Below are 22,483 nucleotides of genomic sequence, written 5' to 3'. Positions count from 1 at the left end.
CACGGAACCCGGTCCTTGTAAATGCGGGGAAGAGAGGCCGGAGCCTGCCAAAAACCATCAGTCGGCACACGGCCTCTACCCCGGACTTGGCACCCGTGTGCGGAGTTCCGAACAGCAGAGCTAAGAAATGGTGTCTTGGCAACTATGAGGACGTTCTCTGAACTTGGAAGAAGATTAAGGCGCTGGGGCGGCTATCAAGTGAATTAGCCTGGACAGGGCAGAAGCGCAGCTGCAGTCGTGTTCGGCATGGGGTTTCTGGCGAGTATGGTACCTGACTCACGTCCCCAGTTGACAGGGGAGGATTGTAGCCGAGGAGCCAGTAATCGAGGCAACACCACGTTGCATCCTCCCCAAGCCTCTAAGCCAACCCCACCGGAGGATCGTGGAGTAAGCTCCCGAACTTGTCTGCGGGGTCATCGGGAGCTTCGGTTTGGGACTAGTGATGCTTCTTCGTGCACCTAGCTCTAGGCGAAAGCCTACCTGTTCTGTTGCCGTGCCTTTTCTCCCAGCCGTCAGGCCCATCCCTCCTCGTATCGGTATGGCGCTTCCCTGGCAGAGCGATCAGCTATCCGCTGTTATCAAAGAGCCTCGGCTTCATCCCGCCTTTGATCCCCCTTGTGGAGGCCTGGCCGGGCCGGGCCCGTCGTTTAGCAACCCGTTCCCAGCTATTATTTATATCAGGGTATCGTGTCCGTGTCGTCCCCCAACTAGTCTCCGTATGTCACCAAAAGGCATAGTTCACTTCGCCACTCACCTGCCCATATCCGGATATCCACGAAGATGACCATCACATCACGTTGGACGGTACCTATCCCACGCTGCTCGTTGCAGCAATGGATCTTTGGCTCTGCATGCGGCCCGCTCCCAGACTGCAACGCCTTCATCGACCCCGAGCTGCCCGAGACAAACTTCGTGACAATGAGCAATTACCGCCTACTCGCTAAGCGTATTGCTCTGGGGCTACAAAAGGCGGGTCTCAAGCCCGGGGACCGGGTACTTATCTTCTCGGGCAACAACATCTTCTTCCCATCGGTTTTCCTTGGCGTTCTCATGGCCGGAGGCATCGTGAGCGGCGCCAACCCAACGTTCGTGCCGAGGGAGCTGGCATACCAGCTCAAGGATAGTGGGGCGAGCTTCTTGTTCGCTGCGGAGCAGTCCTTGAAGACGGCTTTCGAGGCGGCAGCAGAGGTCGGCTTGCCAAAAGACCATATCTTCGTCTTTAGTAGTAACGGCCTGCTGGCTGAGGAGATAGCAAGCTCTTCGCACCCCAGGCCGGGAGTCAAAGGATGGGTGGACGGCGCACGACACTGGACAGAGCTTCTGGCGGGAAACGCCTCGCAGGCTGAGGGCTGGAGCTGGACCGAACCTTCGAATCCCGAGGAGACAACGTGCTGCCTCAACTACAGCAGCGGGACCACTGGAGTCCCTAAAGGCGTCGAAATTAGCCACTACTCATACGTCGCCAACGGCGTAGGCGTCGTGCACGTTAACAGGTTGCACCCTGACTGGGCTGAGAAGCAGAAGCGCGATCGCGGGCTCTGTTTCCTTCCGCTCTACCACGCATACGGCCAGACCTATTTCGTCGCCAACCTTCCGTACCTCCGTGTGCCGGTGTATGTCATGCCCAGCTTCGATTTCGTCAAGATGCTGGAGTACGTCCAGCGTTTCCGCATCACCACCCTAGCATGCGTGCCTCCCATCGTCATCGCGCTCGCCAAGCACCCCCTGACCAAGAAGTTTGACCTCTCCAGCATCGAGAGTATCGGCTCGGGAGCAGCGCCGCTGGCCCGCGAGGTGTCCGAAGAGGTTGGGAAGCTCTTTACCGGCCGCGAGATACAAGTCCGTCAAGGCTGGGGCATGACGGAAGTCACCTGCACCTGCTTGTCGTGGGATCCTACAGCCAAGATCGGCAGCTCGGCCGGCGTGGGCGAGATGAATCCTAATTGCAAGGCGAAGTTGATGTCGCTAGACGGCAAGACGCCCATCGAAAAGGCGGGCGAGCCCGGCGAACTGTGGGTGACGGGCCCCACGCTAATGCGCCGCTACTGGCGCAAGCCAGAGGCAACCAACGATACCATCGTAGTCGACGGCGACGGGACTCGCTGGTTGAAGACGGGCGACATTGCGTTTGTCGAGGAGTACAAGCCAGGCGGCATCTTCCACGTGGTCGACCGCGTCAAGGAGCTGATCAAGGTCAAGGGGAACCAGGTGGCCCCTGCCGAGCTTGAGGGTGTCTTGCTCGAGAACGCCGACGTGATGGACGCTGCTGTCGTCGGCGTGACCGTCAACGGCGAGGAGCTGCCCAGGGCGTACGTGGTGCGGAATCCCAGCTCCAAGGCCTCTGAGCAAGACGTGGCGCGGTGGATGGAAGGCAAGGTGACCAGGTATAAGCAATTGAAAGGAGGCGTCGTATTTACTGACGCTATTCCGAAGAACCCGTCGGGCAAGATTCTTCGCAAGCAGCTTCGGGAGCGGGCCCGGAAGGAGGTGGGTGACAGTGCGCCTAGGGGATCCAAACTTTCCTGAATCGACAATATTGGCATATATAGGGGGGCCCTTTTTCTTTTTGGGTTATGGACAGGCTTCCCGCCGGGGTTGAGTCAGTAACATGCAATTTGAAGAAGATACCACGAGCGTAAGGATCGCTTCCTTTATCCCTCTAGAAAGCATTATGGCAGCGGCATTCTGAGCACCAGTTCTTCTGATGTATACATACCCCACGCAGAATTTACAGAGTCAATGAACCTCCCGCGACTAAGATGCACAGTGATTTTCTCCTGCCTTTTCTCGAGTGAAATACACAATAACGAGACACAAGCTCAACCTCAAGGAGTGCGTGTAGATGCGGCGTTAGATGGTCAACCAAGCGCTCAAGATGCCGGGCCTGAAATATGGCGTCGATCTCTCTGTGTAGGACGGCGCAGTGGGTGTATCATAGTGTAGCATGGGAAATTATACCAAGAACAAGCTGTAAGCTCTGCACTTCGCAACACTCTTCGGACCTGTAACACCCTTCCTTTTCAGTTTACATTTCGATCGCTGGCTACCGTTCAGTAGTCAGTCGTTTTGTGCTACTCAAATTGCGGGACATCCAAGCCGTGTGCAGCCAGGGCACGAATACCCTTTCCATCTAGGCCTTCTATCAGAAGTAGAGCTAGTCCTCTCCCTTCACGTTACTGCCTGATTGCAACTCCTCTTCCCGGAGCAATGGAGGTACCTCTAGCGAAGGTGAGACCACACCGCGGCCTCTTACACCCTCCTAGAGACCGCAGGACACATACGAGCAGGCAACAATCGCAGACCTTCAAACCGAGACCATCTAACGCCCCTTTCCAACCGGCATCTGGGACACCGACGCAGCCATCCACGATCCCGAAAGCGCCTTATTCACGTTGGCCAACATCGGCGACTTTGTCCGGGATGATCCCGACGCTATCATCACGGGCAGGTTGAACATGCTTATCACGGGCATAAACATCACCGACTGTTGGCCGGAAAAAGCGCTCTGCTGTTTTCAGTGGTAAATCTATCGCTTACTCTCCCCCACCACAAAGACAACCCCCCACATGCCTACCAATACGCAAGATCTTTATTTTAAAATAAGGGTTGCTCCCTCCCCCTCTACGCCAACCGGTCCCGCGCGACCTGCAAGAACTGCTCCGCCTCCCACCTGTTAACCCTAAACCCGTGCACCATCGGCCACTTAACCGATGAGACAGGTTCCATCACAGCAAGCAAGCCCATCCGGGGCGACCGGGCATGGGCCGAGCTATTCTTTGGCACCCACGAAGGAAAACCCAGCAGGTGGTGGGCGAGGGAGTTCCAACCCTTTTGGTGATAATATTAACGTTGATGATGCCGATGATGACGACAATGGTGTCGGCCAAGACCGAGCCCGGCAGGACAAAGTCCTGGGAGGAGCTGACCACCCTGGACTTGGCCACACCCAGAACCGTAGAGAAGCAGCGACTCTATTGGTGCGCGTCACTTTGTCATTTGGGTGGTCCCTCGGCCGTGGACAGGCCAGGTGTGCTTGGTATCGAGTGGTGGATGCCGGGGGAGGAACGGGACGAGGACGGGGACGAGGGGTTCTGTTTGCTCAACTATCTCGCCCAACGCCCCTTGAAAAGTCATGTACTCGATGTAAACAATGGCATTTATCCTAGCGGAGGGGTAGGATGGCCTATGAAACGGACGGCTTTGCAAACAAAGTTGGTTGCTTCCCTCCTTTGGGTGACCGTGCTATTCCTATCTGGGGTCGCCGTGGACGGGGGAAACGCGGCTTGATGGTCGGATCACGCAACACGAAACCACCGAAGTGGAGCCCAGCTCAAAGAACCAATCTAGGAGTATTCCGTAAGGACAGTTTTATGAGGCAAACACCTGCCACAGAGTTATGTATTGCGTCGCGATCTACGAACCCTTGTTGAAAGAACCCTTCTGTCTACCCGTGTGTTTCTCCACGAGCGGAAACCTATCGCTAAAAGTGCATGGACCAACGCAAGAGAGAACTCTCTAGTGATCCAAGAACGAAGAGAAAGTGCCAAGGGGCCGGAACACTCTGAGGAATTCTATAACAAAGTCCCGTTGCGCCATGGCCGGCTTGGTACAGACAGCTCAAAAGAGCTTGTGTTCCAGGGTCATGTCGGACTCAGGGTCTAGACCGACGCAGGCGCGGAAGATGTTGGTGAGCGCAGCACGCTGCTTGGCCAGCGCATTGACGACGGGTGTTCCAGGCGGAGTCAGGGGTGCCTTGAGCATGTAGCTGAGCACGCTGAGCACGCTATGGAAGCTGCTGTAGTCTTTGGCATTCTGGCCATCGCTCGAATGTGCCCTCCACTGGATGCGAGTCATCATTTCAGCGATGAGGACGAGGTCAATAATCAGCGGCGATGCCAGCAGTGAATCCTCGCAGGTGTTAGAGATCCTAACAGGGCGAATTAAGTTAGAAGATCCCCATACAATGGCTTCGAGGTTTGGGACTCACGTAATGGTCTGGTGGCCTCCGAGGAAGATCTCGCCATAGTACTCGTCAAGCGCGCGCTTGCTATCGCCGACGGCGGGCATGTACTTGATGACGACGCAGTGGTCGGGATGCTCGTCCTTGGCGTACAGGACAGTGTTGGCCTCGACCATATCGTCTACGACGTTGGATTTAGAGATCTCCTTGGAGCGGAACTGCTTGTGCGAGCTCAGGTTCTTGCCATCGTTGTTGCCAAGGTGGTTGTAGCTAGCGATCGACGTGAGCTTGATACCCGCGCTGATCAGGAAATCTACCAAGGCGGATTTCATCTTGGTCTGACCAGACTTGAAGTCATCGCCACCGATAAAGGCGCCGTGTTTCTCGGCCAGCTCGATGGCGCCGGGGACGAAAGTGTTCTGGGGAGAGCCGTTGATGAAAGGCACACCCTCGAGAATGCAAGCGACAGCAAACACGGTCGAGGGAGACACCTCCTCGTGGCCATTCTCGATGGCCTTGAGCAGGTTCTCGGCCGTGTCGTTCACGCCGGGGATAATGTCAGCGTAACGCTCTGTGTTGGCAGTCCACTGCACAATAACCTTGTCCAGGTTGTTGGCCCCTTTGAAGTCGCTGTTGCGCCGTTAGACCCTGGTTCCCTAGCGACCGAGAACTGCGCTCTAACGTACCGGATATCCTTGCGGATTTGCTCAACATGGGCAAGACACGCCTTGGAGCCGGCAATCACGTTGTCGGCCCGGTCCTCCTGGTTGGCGGCGATAAAGTCCGGGTAATAGATGCTGGGCAGCGGGACCATGCTGGCCATCTCCTTGCGGACCAGGTTCTTCAGCGTCGGCTCCAGAACCTTGGCGCGGTCCATGGCGTCGGCAAGGTTCATGCGGCTGATGTCCCAGCCGCCAATGACTAGGTCATTAGGGTGGACCATGGGCAGAATGCTGTGGAAAGGAATGTTGACGTCCTTGAGCGTCTTGGAATCGGTGCCGAGCTTCATGGTCGAGCCCATGACGACGGACCCGTAGTAGTTGGCCGTCTGCTCGCCGTTGCGCGTCTGCCAAACAAGGCCACGGCGGTTTGCAATGATGCCGGCGGTCACGGTGGTGCCGTTGTTACCGCCCCAGCCCACCAGCATCATGCCGGTCTTGGGAACCCTGCGGTCGACCTTGAAGTCGTACACGGTCTCACGCGGGGTAGCAATGTACGTGCCATCCTCACCTCTGGTTATCTCAGTGGTACGGTACGTGGACTTGGAGCGGATTTCCGTCTCGGTGTAGACCACGTTGGGCGAGTTAACGGTGAAGAGCGGGCGGGCAGCGGCGGCATTGGAAACACCAGAGCCGTTGTTGCTCGAGTGTCCACCACCGTTCACGGAGCCCGCGTCAGCCTCAGCGTGTGGCGCCATTTTTACAATTTGGTTTAGCGGATTTGCCTTTTTAACGACTTATCGCGTAAAGGGCGAGTCCGCTGCGCTTCCTGGAGAGGCAGAGCAACGGGCTCCTGCGTACGGGTGGTGGACCCTGTATGGCCGTTAGCGACCTGTACCTTAGCCACGCAAGACATCGCGAGGGAGAAACATACGAGTTGAGGAGATTGGAGAACGTTTTGACGGTTTCAGCGACCGCGGCCCGAAAGCGCGATCGGCAGACGGGGAGATGAGATGAGGTGGGATTGAAGAAGAGGCTGACGAAGATGGTTTCGGGGACCCAACTGTGGATTATGAAGTTGACAAAGGGAAGCGTAGCCGGACAAGCACAGGCAATGCCCTCCTTATATAGCTGGCGCAGTGGGGGAGAGGGAGGGAGGGGGGGGGGGGGTGCCGAGGGGAGGAGAGACTGGATCTAATCCACAAGGGCGGTGAAAAGATGCACTACCCTGAGGTACTAAGACGGCTCCAAGACGGGCCCAAGACGGCAGACGGCTTCCTACGTGTACATACATGGCTAGGAAGGTTTAGGGCTCCACGTCTCGGACAACTCGGCAGCATAGAATTCACCGTCACCGTCCGATGGCGGATCCGGCCCACGCTGGGAGAGCGACATGGAACCGCGCAGAATTGGCTTCGCATTTCACGCCTGCATACTAACAACCAAGAGACGAGAAGTATTGGATCGTGGCTTCTGTGGGCTCTTAGAAAGGAATGCAAGAGCACGTAACAGCAATTCCTAATTAGAGTGTTTTGGACTTAGCGCACGGTGTTTGGAGATGGCGGACGGTTGAAGCACGCAACGGGATGCCGGGGTCGTCCACCCCCCGCTGTCCCCCTCCCTGCGCGGGCAGCGGGCAGGTGGGGTTGGAACCGGCTCCCGGTTGCGCTGATTGGTGGCCGATGCTGTCGCCGCATGCCCGTCACTCAAGCACCGGCCACCTCCGGAACGGCAGAGGCATGGGGTTGCCGACTGCGGAGCCGTTCCCAGCTCTACCGCCGCAGCACCCTTCTCCACCCACTAGATCGGCGGGCCGGGGCTCAATTGCGTCTCAGCAATATCAATGGCTACCGTGCGAAACAGGGCAATACGAGCACGCTCCGTGCTGTCCGATATGTCTTGCTTAGAGCCCAATGTGGAACAGCGCGACAAGCGCAGCTGTTACGATACACAAGTATCTCGTATTGGACCATGTCACTTGCCGACTCTGTCGTAGGTTTGTGCCCGCTCAAAGTTACCACCTGCTGCATCGTGGCTTGAGCGGCCCAAACGTCATCCCGCGAGAGCAGCCATACATGAAGCCTGCCAGCTGCAGTTGATGCATGGCCTGCGCCTAGGTACAGATTCGGGGCCCAAATGCAAGCGGTTTGTTGGCCGCCATGAATTCAGCGGTGAACGCGCTGCAGAGGCAGCTCTGCTGATCGTCACGTCGTAGTTTGGGATGGCAAGCGGTTGTGTTTCCGGAATGCTTCTCATCTGCCACCTTAGGATGTTTTTTTAGAATTCTTTGGCCTCGTGGAAACGGACTTTTAAGGTGCACCGTGTAGACAAAGGCAGCGTCTGTCTCCGGCCGAGCCCTACGCTTGGCGTTGCTACGGGCTCATGACGTACTCTACGAGTCATCAGCAGCTCATTCCGCCACGTGGGGGTGCGATAAATGTATCGATCCGGCGAAGGGACCCTTAGTAACTTGGGATACGACAATTCCGTAGGCCTCGCTACAGCATCATGCTGCCATGTTATAGTTGATTCGGTTACTTGATCTCCGCGGCGACTCGACGATAAAAAGGGGTCATCGGGCTTCTTCCGGTTCGGAGACCAGTCGAGCCGTGAACTCGTACCGGACATCTCGATGGGGGTCGTGTTCGGCAGTTCTGGTTGCATACCTAAACGAGTCGTTTGAGGAAGTTGTAGCGCACATCCCACGCTTTGCGAGAGCGTCTCGTTTGTCGTCTTGGTCTAAGCTGCGTAGAGCTGGAAACTGGTTTGTCATGGGGCAGGGGGGCACTGCTTAATACACAGTATATCATACGAGTGTTCCGTGTATCTGCCGTCAACCCACTGGCAGAGGGAAACCGCGGATTGCATCCCAATAGGTCAAGAGCTCAGGCTTAAGAGATATGCCATCTGCGAAAAAGGGGTCGACGTGCAGATTGCTAGGTAATAACGTGCTGCGTGGCTGTGATGACTGATGGTTGGTGGTCGCTTGTGGTCTTGGCACTTCTACCATGTGTGCTTGGACTGCATGAGGCGTGAATTCCCGCGCCAGCAACTGGTCAACCAAGGGATGCCAGACCGTGGGGCCGCAGCAACGTGGGTGACATCGAGATGTAACCACTTGCAACCTTTCGCTGCGGAGTCTTGCATATCCCGCGGGTCTCGGCGTGGACTGCGCGCGTAGCACAGGCGCGGGCGGCGAATGCTGTGGATGTGAGCCCTGGTTCATATTAGAAAAGTTTGAGGCTTGCTTAGTTGGTTATCCCTTGGTCAAACCGCTTGGATCCGGCCTGACACACGCCGCCGGCCTCTGGACGGGCCGGAGGGCCGACAGAGATTCCATTTACTGCCGCGTGGGAGGAGGAAGCGGCCTGGCCAATCGCTCGGCCAGCACCCCAGAGCTGCTCGGCAATTGGCAGGTCGAATCAGCCCTATAGAAGCGCAATGACAAGCTGCTCGGAAATATTTCGTCGCAAGACAATTAGCACGAAACCCCGCCTAACGGGATTCCGGATCCCGACTCATCTCGTCATCTCGGGGACGTCGACGTGTCGCGTGATAGTCGGAGCCAAGGAAGGCTTCTGGAAAGGTCTCGACCACAAGGATCTTTGGCCAGTAGCCGGAGTTCTCTAGGCCCTGGAGAGCATGGGAAGACAGCTCGGCAGAACAGCCCCCCATTCTCGAAGCATCATTGGGCGGTTCGGCAGACGAACAATCTTAATGCTGTGCGGAGCCAGAGGCATAAACGCCATTCAGCCGCCTCGGTACGCTTTATAAGGTACAAGGCCGAGATGAGCCTCATAAACTGCTGGAATTACCACAGCACAGCGATTTGGTACAGTACTGTACATACAACTGTTCTGTGCGGTTCGTCTTTCACTTGACTACCTAGCCAGTACTACAGCACCATAATCAGCTGCAGGTGGCCTGGGCACGACCGCAAGACCCGGCGGTAACGAGCTGCATCGAGCATCAAGCATCTCGCGCGCGGCCACCGCTAGAGAAGGCCGCACTTATTGTCCGTCATTAATAATTAGGCGCGAGTCGTCGGCGGCATAACATCAAGACGGAAAGTGAGAAAGGTGAGACACAGGCAAGGTCACTCGCTGACGACCCGTCCGGAACCAGTCCGGCTATTGACGGGACTCGTTGCTTTCTATTGGCATACCTAGCAGTGTGTTGTGCAAAGAGTATCCTTCTTTCTCTTCATGTCCTCAGCAACGCGGTTAGAGCACAAGTCCCCAGTTCGCCAGGTCCGGCTGCGAAAATAGGGAGAACGGGCGGATGCCAGCCATGAGCTGGCCTTGTTCAGAGATTGGGTTGTATTCGGGGTTTGCAATTCAATTGCTGGCGTTTAAATTATGACTCCGTTTTAGGCGGTTGAGGATAGCGATCAGCCATTGGCCGATCGCCACTCACGCTGCTGCAAGGTACCCGCTTCACCAGCAAAGATCAGTGGCTGGCGAGCTGGCAAGAGGGCTTCGGATGTTTGCGAAATCGTCACAAGGTATGTGGCGCATATAGCGTGAAGAATGCACCGTTGCAACTGGGCCGGGTGGGGCTTTGAAAGATTGCGACCCGACAGTCGTGGACGACACGGCGCTGTCGGGGGAAATGGCTGTGGTCTATTGTAACTCTTACGCATAAATCGAGGCAATTGCAATGCAACACGACAATGAGAGAGACGCCGAGATAAGGGCCGGGAGAATTCGTAGGGTCGTCCAATGTTGCAGCGAGCGAGAGGTTACCGAGTTCCTCCGCTCTGGGCTTCCAAATTGCCTGCCACAACTCTCCTGCCTGCCTCACCGCTCATGAGCCACTGGTGATTGCCATCTGGAGATCGACCTCGCGGCGCGGTCGTCAGATCGGGATTAGGCTGATGCAGGGCGCGGGCCATCCACTCGCCTGACCTGGTTAGAGCATTTCAGCATGCTGCAGATGCACAAAGACGGCCATGCTTGGCCTGTCAGGGGCCCCGTGCCCCGCTCTTGATCCTCGCTCCATCCGTGCTCGTCTCTCTTGGTGGCCTGCGCAGCACATGCTCAACGGGGACGAGGATGACCCTGGGACTGCCACCAGACCCCGACCGCGACCCTGGAGGGCCGAAGAGCCAGGGCCGGGAGCGCTGAAGCTGGCCTGGCTTTACCACCTCCTCACCAAACAGTGACACCAAAAACGTTCCCCTTGATGCGGACAAATCTGCGCGCCTGCGGCTGTTCTCAGGCACGCGGCAAATTCCCAAACACCCATAGGCCGCCCACCTGCCAAAGCCTCACTTCGAGACAGATCCGCAACACTCACACAACCACCACTCGGCTTCCCCACAGGTCGCTTATTCCGTGCTGCCGGGCAGTTGGCGCACAGTCCAGCTTGGCATTGCTCGCTCGGGTCTGGATTGTTTCTTTGGTCCCCTGCCCGTGTAAAACCAGATCCCTTCCCACCATACCTCCCGGACACCCCATCCTTGTTTGAAAACATATCTCTATGCGGTTGCTGGAACCAACCGTTGCTTCCTCGATACTCGACGCCGTCCTTTTAGAAACCAAGATTCGGGACTTTGCTGTGCGCATCTCGTGTCGAGGCATAACATCACTGGAGGACCGCAGGCCCTGACGACATTTTAGAGGACTCGCCGGGTTCGAGACAGCGTGACTGGGGGACCCGGCGGTGGATCGGCGCGGACACGGTATTCTGGCAACGACGACTCTGTGCCTACGCGCCGCAGACTTCTGGCGGTGTTTGGGACCTGGCACGTCCGATTTCCATGCTTGCATCTCAGATCGCGAACCGCTAGGAAGGACTTGACATCGCAGAGCCCGGCCGACACCAGGAGATGGCTACGATGGGGAGGGAGTCGCGCTTTATGCCGACTGTGAAATGTTCGACATGCGGCCTGCAGGTGGAGATCTCCTTGATGGGCGAGCATGTTTGCGCTGGATCTCCAGCAGCAGAGCGTATGACTGCGGCCTCACGTTCCGCTGACTTGGATGCTTGTGCTAACCATGACCTACTAGCTACACCACCGCTGCCCGTTGTCTCGCTGTTTGGGAGGTTTATGCCAGCCTTTGGGAATTCGAATGCGGCAACAGAGAAGCAGCAGCCCCGAGCGCCGCCTCACGTGGACACATCCGCAGCCAGTACGTGTCATGTAGCATCTCACTTGGCGGCTTCTGTTACTGACGGTGGACTAGATCGCGCGTTTTTGGGCCAAGGAGAGCTGACACCGATCAGCGTCGGGAGTGCATCGATGACCCCCCGAACACCAGATGGCCGGGCTGGCGCCGGCAAGACGGGGGAGTACTTCGGCCCGCAGATCGTAAGCGATTCACCGCCGCGGAGGCCCGGCGGCTATGGCGGGTTAGACGAGAGCAGTGGGTTGGAGCCAGCGTTTTCCCCGAATCCTCCCAGGAAGCAAGGGCCGGACTTGATGGAGCGCATGAACACCATAACTCCCGGTCCGTTTATTGCATATCGACGACCTTCTGCTGGCGGGCGTAGCATCTCTGGCGATACGAACGACCGCCCCGGCACTTCAGCATCCAACCTCAGCAGCCTAAGTACCGGAAAGGGGTCAAGAGCGCAGAGGCAAAATGGGTATGGAGGGTTTGGCACCCCTTCGAGGGCCCGGGAAGATGTTGATGAGCCGCCTCTGACGCCGAACCGGTCCGAGAGCTTCCCGCGGCCCAGCGATAGCTTCGCCCCCCCGCTCCGGAGCCCGTCAGCTCCACCTTCTGCCTCGAGACTGCGCACCGATAGGCTGCAGCCTCTGGATTCCCCGGCAGGCCCTGATGGACGAGTCCCAACTGGCGAGAGAGCTAGGAGGCCAAGCAGGGGCCCTGACACATCCCGGCCGCCCCCACCCCGCAGTGCTCCGATACGGCCAACAACGCCCGTCGTTCCGACAATCAACCTTGCCGAGGAATTCGGAATTGGAAACCCTTACCATGCGCCTTCAGAATCGTCATCGTCCAACGGTTCGGAAAACGGCGGCCAGCTGTTCGACCGCCGACCGAGCCAGGCGAGCCAGGCGAGTTCACGGACAAGCCCGCCGAGGTCTCTAGCGTCGAGGTCGGGGGGGAGGCCATCTGACGCTAACGGCTTCGATAACTTAATGTCAGATATTCAGTCTTCCATGGACGAAATGAACCCAAAGCAGAAACCGCCACCGCTATCGCCGCTGAAGATGCCACCCAAAGACATACGGGACAGACCTTCGCCGCTGAGTGCTCGGCCGCCCCCTCCGGAGCGGGGATATGATCCACGCATTGACCCCGCGATTCAGAACCCACGGTACGGACGAGGGAGATCTCCTGTTCCTTCCCCGTCGTTGAGAACCCCGCTTCAGAACGAACTCACAGTCCACGCACCCGGCGATATCCTCTCGCCGGCATCGGCAGCACTTCCGTCGCCGCGATGGACCAGGTCGCCTGAGAGAATCGAGGACCAACTTCCCCCACATCAGCAGGAGCCCAAGTCCGCACGGGAGCGCTCCCGATCCCGGGCGCGGGATCCTGCCATACAGCCGCCGCCATCGCGTGGCAATTGCAAGGCTTGCGGGCTGGCGATCAAGGGCAAGTCCATCTCGAGCGCTGACGGCCGGCTCACCGGTCGGTATCACAAGCCGTGCTTCGTCTGCTCGACCTGCCAGGAGCCGTTCTCCTCGTCGACCTTCTATGTCTTGGACGACCGGCCGTATTGCGAACAGCACTATCACAAGCTGAACGGCAGTCTCTGTGGCAGCTGCAACCGAGGCATCGAAGGCCAATATCTCGAAGACGAGTCGGCCGTGAAGCACCACGTGGGGTGCTTCAAGTGCGCGCAGTGCCGCATGGCGCTGAGGGACGGCTACTTCGAGGTCAACGGGAGGGCCTATTGCGAGAAGGATGCCTGGAGGCTCGTGCAGCAGCCGTGGATGGCCAATGGCGGCATGCGTTCTCCGGGGCCCGGCAGCAGTCCGAATATGGGGCTACCAGGGGGACCTAGAGGTTTCGGCCCGGCTGGCGGCAAGCATGGGCCGAGTAGAATGGGCCCTGGACCCCGTCCGCGCATGGAGAAGCGCATGACGAGGTTGGGCATGATGTGAGAAGTGGACGATGCCGACGAATACGAGCCCCCCCCGAACCCTGGATCTTTTCCCAACAAGCTACGGAATACAAATCGCGTTGACGCAGGACGACACGAACAGAAAGGCTTGACGCCTGATATATTGGAATAATCGATAATACGCCAAGGACCTCATCGACTGAGCCAGTTTTCGATTTCTTATACCCCCCCAATGCCATTTTCCTTTCATATACCCACTGGATTCGGACGTTGCATTTTTTTTGCGTTTTTTATTGTTCTTTCCTTTGTCTACACGGCCTGACCAGGCCCCTATTCGGGGAGAGTGATACCTCTTCGAATACATATAGAGCGGGTATTTTTGGAGGGTAGCCTGTGCTGAGCAAAATTGGACTGCTGGAGGAGTGCTTTGGGGAGGGTAACGGTTGAGAAGGGGGGGCTGACTGGCTGGGTTTTGGCAGCGTTCGCAAGCTTTGCTGGCGTGTTGGGGTTATCGGAGTTCCCTTTGCATGGTTTCGGAAATCCCTGGGCGACGGATCATTGCGGCGTTTATACAGAGATGTTTACGCCGCGGATGCTGCGAGGATCTGGAGACATTGGCCGTTACGCTCATCGACCAACGCAAGGAGCGGTTGCAAGGTCGGAAACCTGCAGGACGCTCTCTAGCTCTGCCGGTACCACATGCGGATGCCCGACGTACATTACTGTGGTAGTATTAGTGTAGCTACCTATCGTATATACCTAATATCTTCATTTAGGAAAGATGAGTCTCTTTCCCGCACATGTCACAACGTCGGATCCGTCGCCGGCTCGTTAGCCGGTACGGAGCGTCCGTTGTAACGAATGGTCGCCGTCAGAGTGGCGTTGCGGACTTGACCTGTGGCCGCAGTTTGTGGCCCAAGGACGAGTCACCGTTCCTAGGGGCCACTCTGTGGCGAGACTTGGTGGACACTAGGCGCGTATGGAGACGGCTTTTTGCATGGTGATCACAGTTGAGTCCACCCGAGCTTTCCGAACTGCGCCACGGATGCGAGTATCTTCCCCAAGGTACCTCAGCCGGAGAAATCCTAGGAGCACCAAACCATCCAAATCTCCAACCTGATTTTCTCACGCAACACAACCCATGTCGCCGAGTTGATCCCGGCAACAAAGAGATTTTTGTTTTGAATCACTGTAGGGAGAACAGCAAACAAGACCAAACAACCATGCGTCGCTGGGCGATTGGCTCAGCGTTATATTATTGCATGGCCTGGAAATAGCCTGCTGTTGGTGTGCTGCGGATGAAGGCCGTTGGTAGACTGGTCTATCACCAACACTCCGTTTCGAGAACAGGTTGGTCGGAGAGGCCGCTTGGCGTGGAGGAGAGCGATGGGCGGCTTTGCCCGCCTGCATTGCCCCTCGGAAAGCAAATATCGCAATCTTGCACAGTCCGAGCTTGTACAAATGACAGGGAAGTACTCCGGTTCGTACGCACAATTTGTCGACCGCAGAAGCACCGGATGTTGCCGACACCTTCGACGCAGGCATCCTATTGGAAGGGCTTGATGAAACATTGATTTCTCGGCCAAAGATGACATTCTTCCACTTGGAGTAGCGTTTCCTGCAGGTGGAGCAAGTCTGAGAGCCTGGACTTTCTTGGCCACTGTTCGTTTTCTTCTTTATTTTCTATCCGAGCTAGGGTTTTTCATCCTACTGTTCGCCTTATCTTGGGTCATTATTTTTCCTTCCTTTCTTCGGTTCCTTTTCCGAATTCATTCCTATTTTACATTTTATCCATAAATTTTTTCTTTCTTTCTTTCTTGATTTTTAAAACCCGACTTGGGTAAATGACTGTGGCTCTTGGTAAATCGACGGTCTCTAACCGTGTTCCGGTTGGGTTGTCAACCCACATGTTAGTCACACTAAGATTCTACAGTAAGTGCACAGTAAGCAACATCAGCCTCAAGACCGATCAGATCCCTCCAAATCGCACGCAGGATTCAAACCATCACCAATCCCAAAATACATCTTATTCAGCAAGATAGTTAAAGAGGACTAGGTAGCGGTATAAGCTAGCAGTATCCTTCTACTAAATATAAGTTTGAATTGTTATTTATTTATTTTTATTATTTTTACTAAGTCTACTATTTTTAATCAGCTTATCAGTAGCTCAATTACACAGTCGCATAATCAGAAGTCTGGTGAGTGGATCTTGTGCGCTGTTCAAGTTTTGGTGTGGCTGACATCGGTGGGCGGAACTAAATGCAGTTAGATATTGTTGATTTACTCAGGTTTTTAAAAACGCGATATGTGCAGTGGGCGACAGTGGCCGATGGCGTCAATAGCGCGCGCTAATGCGGAACCTTTTGCTGCACAATACGACATTAAAGTACCGCATCAATATTCCAAGAGTTTCTTCAGCATACTAGTAGTATGGTATCGAGCAATAGTGTTTTCCCTTGCTCAGGTATCAGCCGGGCGCGCTCTCAGTCATCAGCTGCTGCCAGACCCAGTTTTCCTGCAAGAATTGGCCGTGCAGACCAGGCCATCCTTTGGGCCTCGTCTCGACATGGCCGGGGAAAAGCTTACCCATAAGACGTCGTAAACCAAACTCCCAGACCGGAACAGAGCGGAGCGTTGAGAAGGCGGAAGTGCACTTAGTAGGAAGCAGCGACCGGCGATCATCGGTGTGTGGCAGACGTGACTGCTGTGGATCCTGAAATGGTGACGCGCCATGCAAATCGTCAAAGATCTTCTACCGAAACCCCTTAACCTTATCTGCAACTGGGGGTGTTCTTGCGGAAAATGTGGCTCGCCGGAAGCCGCTAGACAGGTGCTGCACCGGATTGGCACCTGCCACTCCATATCCACCTCGTCTGAAGTGGTTCAGGGGGGTTTGCCATGCTCATCAGAATTAACTACCTCCCGCTCGGTGCATGGATCGTCTGCTTCGGTTGCTTGCCGGGATTTGCCAAAAACAGGCTGCCCCCCGTTGCACCCCACAGCAAGCTTGTCCCTGTTGCCAGCGTACGAGTGTAGTGAAAGGCAAACAGGACTTGTCTGCTCGTCTCATTTCGTTTCTGTGCCTTCCCCTGGCAATCGCTGGCTTCCAGGCCTTCTTCCCCCATCGAATGCGACGCGGACTTGCCCCCCTACTCTGGACCCCTGCCCGCCCCTGGGTTTCAACTCATACCCAGTTCACCACTGGCTTTGCCTAATAATATCCCCTGCTCGTCCGGGGAAAGAGATTTCTGATTTTCGTCTTCCCTTCATCCGCCATTGTATCGCCATTTGTCGATGCGTGAAAGTGCGCAATCGCGGCCGACTCCTACCAACTGGCTCTGTCCTTCGATTCAGCGCTCATAACCGGTGCTTTCCTGCCTTTATTTTATTTTATTTTATTTTATTTTCTTTATTACGACACTCGTTTACTGGACTCAGCAGAGCCCTCGTTTCCTGACATCTTCCGCTCGATAATAAGCATCTTCGGCCGGCAATGTTCCTCTGACGAGCCGATACTCCTCTCCTCCCTTCTCCCTATCCGACCGTGTATCATACTAGCTCTCTCGCCCGGTATCGAGTTTCGTCGCCTCGTCTCTCGCTAGCCGCCGCCATGTTGGTCAAGGCGCAAGTCAAGGCACAAGCCCGCCGAGCTCTGGCTCGGCCGAGGGTGACCTTTTCGGTCGTTTTCCTTTTCCTTTTCCTCTGCTTGCTTGGGCTGGCACATCAGCGCGGGATTAGAGCTGCTCCCTTCTTGGGCCCGGACCAGTTGCTTGCTCGTCCCCGTGATTCGGGTAAGAATGCTCTCTGGCTCCCTCTCGAGCGAGATCTGACGATGCATTAGATGAGCGCCAGGCCGCGGTGTTGCAGGCACAAAGGAAGCTATTCGAACAAGAACAACGCGAGCTCGAGAAGTAAGAGGTTCAAGATACGAGAAGTGGACTCGCGCGATACTAACATGTTCGCTTCAGGCAACCCGGGTTCGGAGCGATCTATGGAAACACGCTAAAGACGCTCGTCAACGAGAATACGAGACGGCCAGCGCAAGAGGAGGCGTTGATCGCTCCGTCGAATTCCACCACGGCTAGCAAGAGCCGGGCCTTTACCTTCAATCCTTATCCCAAATACAACGGCCCCGAATGGGCCTCAAGCCACGCTGCGTACGTGCCGTGCACTGGCCCAAATGGAAGGGAGGTCGAAGACATTCGTGTTTTCAAGGGACGCCCGCGCAATTTCCCCGAGCCCGGCTTTGGGAGCTACAGCATCCTGGGCCTTGATCCGAACATCTGCTTTGAGAGGGAAACGAGGATGGGTCAGTACGGCCTGAGTCAGGTGACGGATGAGAATGGTGAGGAAATCAATTGGGACAACGTCAGCTGGGGCAACCTTCAGCGTGAATGCCATAAGAAGAACACGGAGCGGTTTTCCACCGATCACCCACAAAACGAATTCGTTACTCCCGACACGGATGGCTCGACGGATTTGAAGCGCGACGACGGAGCGACTCGGGACTCTGAACACATCTTGCACACTATAAGGCGGTTCTGGCGCGGCCAAGCGAGGCAGCCGTCGGGACAGGCAGGCTCTGGGACGAAGCGTGGAGCGAGCACCAAGGTGGAGGCTCGGAGTGCTGTGCTGCTCCGTAGCTTTACCGGCAAGGAATACCTCGACAACGACAAGCAGGTCATCCGGTCACTCATTACAGAGCTGAGTCTCCGGACAGGTGGTGAATACGAGGTGTTCCTGTTTGTGCACGTCAGGGACAACGAAGTCGACATCTGGGAGAGCGAGGAAGCCTACCACAAGGCAATCGAGGACCACGTGCCCCCGGAGTTCAGGAGCATAACGGTGCTCTGGAATGAGGATGCCATCAACCGCATGTACCCCAAGCTGACCACCAAGGCACGCAAGGTGCATAACGGGCAGTTCCTGCCGGTCCAGATGTTCGTGCAGGAGTTCCGAGAGTTTGACTTCGTCTGGAATTGGGAGATGGATTCTCGAGTCGTTGGTCATCATTATGACGTGCTCAACAAGCTGGGCGAATTTGCCCGGAAGCAGCCCCGGCGAGGGCTCTGGGAGCGCAACGAACGCTTTTACATCCCGTCGTTTTACGGCGGCTACGATTCCGAGTTCCGCGCGGCAGTGGAGCGCGCCACCGTTGGCGACTCGATTTGGGGGGCGCCAAACGTGCCTGTCGTCAAGCCCATCGGGCCCAAGCCCCCAGTGGCAACGCCGGAAGAGGACTCCTACGAGTGGGGTGTCGGTGAGGAGGCGGATCTGATTATGCTCTCTCCTATGTTCAACCCAGTCAACAGCGGCTGGATCATGCGCAACCAAGTGTGGGGTTATCGATCTCTGGATTTCCCGTGGGGCAAGCTTCCTCGGCGGGCGACCATCGTCACTCAGGGCCGGGTCTCGAGGAAATTGCTCGATATCATGCATGCCGAGGACCTGCGCGGCAACCACGTCGCTTCAGAGATGGTGACGCAGACCACGGCCCTCCTCCATGGCCTCAAGGCGGTGTACGCCCCCATGCCCGTGTATTTTGACCGCGCCTGGAGCGGCGAGCAATTGGCAAAGTGGTTCAACGGCGGTCCAAAGGGCCAGAGTGGAAGTTTTGGGAGCGCCATGGGATGGGGCCAGGAGGGGCGTTTCCTCGGAAGCACCTGGTACTACCGCGCCCTCCCGCCGCAGCGACTGTACAACAACTGGATTGGCTACGAGGACACGGGTATTGGTGGTCCTGAATGGGAGGAGAGTCACGGCCGCACATGCCTTCCTTCGATGATCCTCCACCCCATCAAGGAGATTAAGCCGACGGAAAAAGGCTATGCGACCGATTCCAAGCTGCCCTACGACTGAAACAAGAAGCCCACGTCGACTTATTTTCTGTATTGTTATGCTGCTCGCAGGCATCCTGACGGGCAAGCCATGCATCCGAGCCCAAAGATCATGCCGAGCCGAGCAATCTGTATGGCTTAATGTCTCGTACACCGATCTATGGACAGGGGGACAAGGATGGGAGGGCGATGCATCTCATGAGCCCTACACTGGCCGGGCGGTTAGTGAGGGAGCTTGCTTGGGGCCTGCGTTATCCTTCCGATCCGTACGAAAGGAGCACCGGGCGGTGGATATCTGACTGCAGCATTTACTGGGGGTTTCCCCAACATAGATTGTGATCCAGCTGCCGCTGGATTACCAAACCCGAGCCGTGGTTGACGAGAAGAAAGGAAAATGTCCCCCAGGAACATGTATATGTAGGATACCAATGGGGTGAGACGATGCATCCCGTATGTGCGATGTTCGACGATATCGATAGTTAATCATAATGCACGAAATGTCTTGCGAGCAAGGCATACTTGGTCTTACTATGGAATTCTGCCGAAGAAAATGAGGTCATGGGGAGTCGTGTTCTCGGTTGCACAAGCTGTTGAAATGGCCCCCAGGGACAAAGTGCACCCGAAATCTAAGCTTTGAATCCAGACCGGCTTTTTGAGTTCTCGGTAACTTGGCTCCCGTCACCTTGGAGGCTCTGGTCGCGAATCTACAGAACGGTGGCAGAGCTAGCACGGGATCAGAGTATCATTGTTGGGGTGGGGGGGAAGAGGGGCAGCATTGGCAACAGCTCAGTAATCGTATTCCTATATTTGGCACATCTGGCATGGCGAGTCTGGGTGTCGATGATTCCCGCCTTTGGGCCAACTTTTTCCAAACAGCTGCAAAGCCGGCATCCCAGACTGGCATGTCGGCAACCGTCTTGCGCACGCATTCGCGCCAAGCGATGGTGAATGGGCCAGCCGACATGCGAGGTGGGGTAGCATGGGACGATTCACAAGCTCCGGCTGCTAACTGGAGCAGGCTTGGGGGTGAGAATCAGCCCAGAACGACAAGCCACTGCCCAACGTTCAGCCACTGTCTTTGAAATAGATTAGTGTTGATTGGCTGGTAGGGGCAGCCTGACGGGTTGGAAATTTAGGGAAAAGCGTGGGCTGGGCTGGGCTGGGCTGGTTTGAGGGTGAGTCGACCGACACGGTCACAGGGTAATGCTAGCAGCCGGGGAGGGCTTCCTTCCAGGCACCGTTTCGCCTGTTGATGAAGCGGCCTGGGCTGTTTTATAAACCTGCCCTCCCCTCTCGTGCCACCGTTTGTTTAGGTCTATCTAGGAAGATCCCAACTGTTGAGATCGAACTCCCCCCAGTTGGCTTTTTGCTCTGGCCCGTTTCGTCGCTTACACGCAACCAACCTTCTCACGCCTCATCGACTTACACGCACCTGAAAGACTCCCTCTCGGCGACATTGCTCTTAATTTTCTCCCCAAACCACATACATCCTCCATTCAGCGATTCGGAAAGGCAACAATGTCACCCACGTACACCATGTCGGCGCATCTGTGCAAGCAGATATACTCGTCTTGGCGCCAGACGCGACAGACATCCCCGGAGCCAAGCCCGCTCCCGTCCCCTCCGACCAGCGCGAGCGCGGCGTCATCTTACTTCCACCGGTCGCCGTCTGCCGACGAAAAGCGGTCCATGGACAACGACCGTACCAGTAGCGAATCGTCTCGTCTGCCCGTCTCGCGGCAGTCAAATTGGCGATGGGGCTCTCGCCAATAATCAGGGGATCGTGTTGTTGGCTGCTCCAGCGATCTGCGCAACATACGGCCGGCGGGGCAGCGGAGTGCAAGCATAGCCCCCAAGGTTTCTTTTTCTCATCAGCATCAGCCATAAAGTGAGAGAACACGCTCTTCATGGGGCGTGTAAGGCCACAATCCTGCAAGCCCGCAACCCGCAACCCGAACACGACGACCACCTCGGCAACCACCACCACGCACCACACGCACCGCATTCATGCATGAGAATCACCCCATTTTCATTTTCGATTTGTTATCCAGCTCATCAAGCCAGCGCGGGGGACCCGCTAAAGGGAGTGGGGGAAGGAGATGAGAATGCGCAACGGAGTTAAGGAAACATAAGCAAACACGGACGAGAAACAACACACCAGCCTGTCCTTGCAATGTCGTCATCACCCCTCCCATTTCCCATTTTCACAACGACAGCATATTCGCGTCGCCATCGACTCATCGGCATGGAGCTGCGCCGCTAGCACATGCCCAGCACCGTATGTATCTGCGCATGCAGTGTGCAGTGCAGCACGTCGATGAGGGGCACGACCTCTACTGTACCTCCCTGTGTTGGGTGGGGGTTTTTAAAGGTGGAGTGGATCCAATTGAAGGTACTCCTCAGGAAACAGCCATGTTTCTTTTTCGTCTCCTGATCTGTTTCGGGTGCGGCCGCTCCCGCTGCCTCCCGCTGCCAGTCATGGCATTCCCTTGCCGCTGGTTGCTTTCTTTTTCTCTCTCCTTGGCGCTCTGCATCCCACAGGGCAGGATCGATCACAGGGGCAAGGGAAGAAAACGAATGGTTTTGATGAATGGTTACGGGGACGGACGGGTGTGTGGCAGGCAAACATTTCATTCTTTTCAAGGTATCTTCGGGCGTTGGCAGGGAGCAAAGCAAGGCGTTAAGTACAAGTACCTGACCTTAGTTGAGCTGCGAATATCATGATACCCTTCAACAATTCATCTCGAAGCGGACGATTATACCCGCTACGCACACCGTCTGCTTTGAAATTAAACCATGCATCGTCATCATTTTGTTCCCATCTACCTATCTATCATCCAGCGCTGAGTATTGTATAGTTGAATATCCATTTGCCTCGAGCACACACACCCACAGGCGTACTGAGGTCTCAAAACCAACCAAGGCAGAAAAGAACCTGTTTACCGTACACCGTACCTCCTCTCTTCTCCCACATCTTTTTCTTTCGT

At 56.1% G+C, this 22,483-nt stretch overlaps 4 protein-coding genes across 4 annotated transcripts; 3 read left to right on the top strand and 1 right to left on the bottom strand.

Moving 5' to 3' along the window:
* Nucleotides 1–780: 780 nt before the first annotated feature.
* Nucleotides 781–2,526, top strand: MFIFM68171_04209 (uncharacterized protein; the record flags this gene model as incomplete). The annotated part of the gene is made up of 1 exon (XM_071059629.1): nucleotides 781–2,526. The coding sequence occupies one exon, from the start codon at nucleotides 781–783 to the stop codon at nucleotides 2,524–2,526; it is 1,746 nt and encodes a 581-aa protein (XP_070915730.1).
* A 2,091-nt stretch (nucleotides 2,527–4,617) lies between these two features.
* On the bottom strand, nucleotides 4,618–6,377 carry INO1 (Myo-inositol-1-phosphate synthase; the record flags this gene model as incomplete). Its single annotated transcript, XM_071059628.1, has 3 exons — nucleotides 4,618–4,927; nucleotides 4,988–5,590; nucleotides 5,647–6,377. The coding sequence occupies 3 exons, from the start codon at nucleotides 6,375–6,377 to the stop codon at nucleotides 4,618–4,620; spliced, it is 1,644 nt and encodes a 547-aa protein (XP_070915729.1).
* Nucleotides 6,378–11,449: 5,072 nt separating this feature from the next.
* MFIFM68171_04207 (uncharacterized protein) lies at nucleotides 11,450–13,699 on the top strand (the record flags this gene model as incomplete). Its single annotated transcript, XM_071059627.1, has 3 exons — nucleotides 11,450–11,570; nucleotides 11,631–11,753; nucleotides 11,808–13,699. 3 exons carry the CDS (start codon nucleotides 11,450–11,452, stop codon nucleotides 13,697–13,699), a joined length of 2,136 nt encoding a protein of 711 aa, XP_070915728.1.
* A 3,570-nt stretch (nucleotides 13,700–17,269) lies between these two features.
* On the top strand, nucleotides 17,270–19,518 carry MFIFM68171_04206 (uncharacterized protein; the record flags this gene model as incomplete). The annotated part of the gene is made up of 3 exons (XM_071059626.1): nucleotides 17,270–17,450; nucleotides 17,501–17,570; nucleotides 17,628–19,518. 3 exons carry the CDS (start codon nucleotides 17,270–17,272, stop codon nucleotides 19,516–19,518), a joined length of 2,142 nt encoding a protein of 713 aa, XP_070915727.1.
* Between the last annotated feature and the right edge of the window lie 2,965 nt (nucleotides 19,519–22,483).

This window comes from Madurella fahalii (assembly GCF_045866475.1).
Source record: "Madurella fahalii IFM 68171 DNA, scaffold_2, whole genome shotgun sequence".
Taxonomy (NCBI): domain Eukaryota; kingdom Fungi; phylum Ascomycota; class Sordariomycetes; order Sordariales; genus Madurella; species Madurella fahalii.
This window is presented reverse-complemented; position numbering and strand designations above follow the sequence as displayed.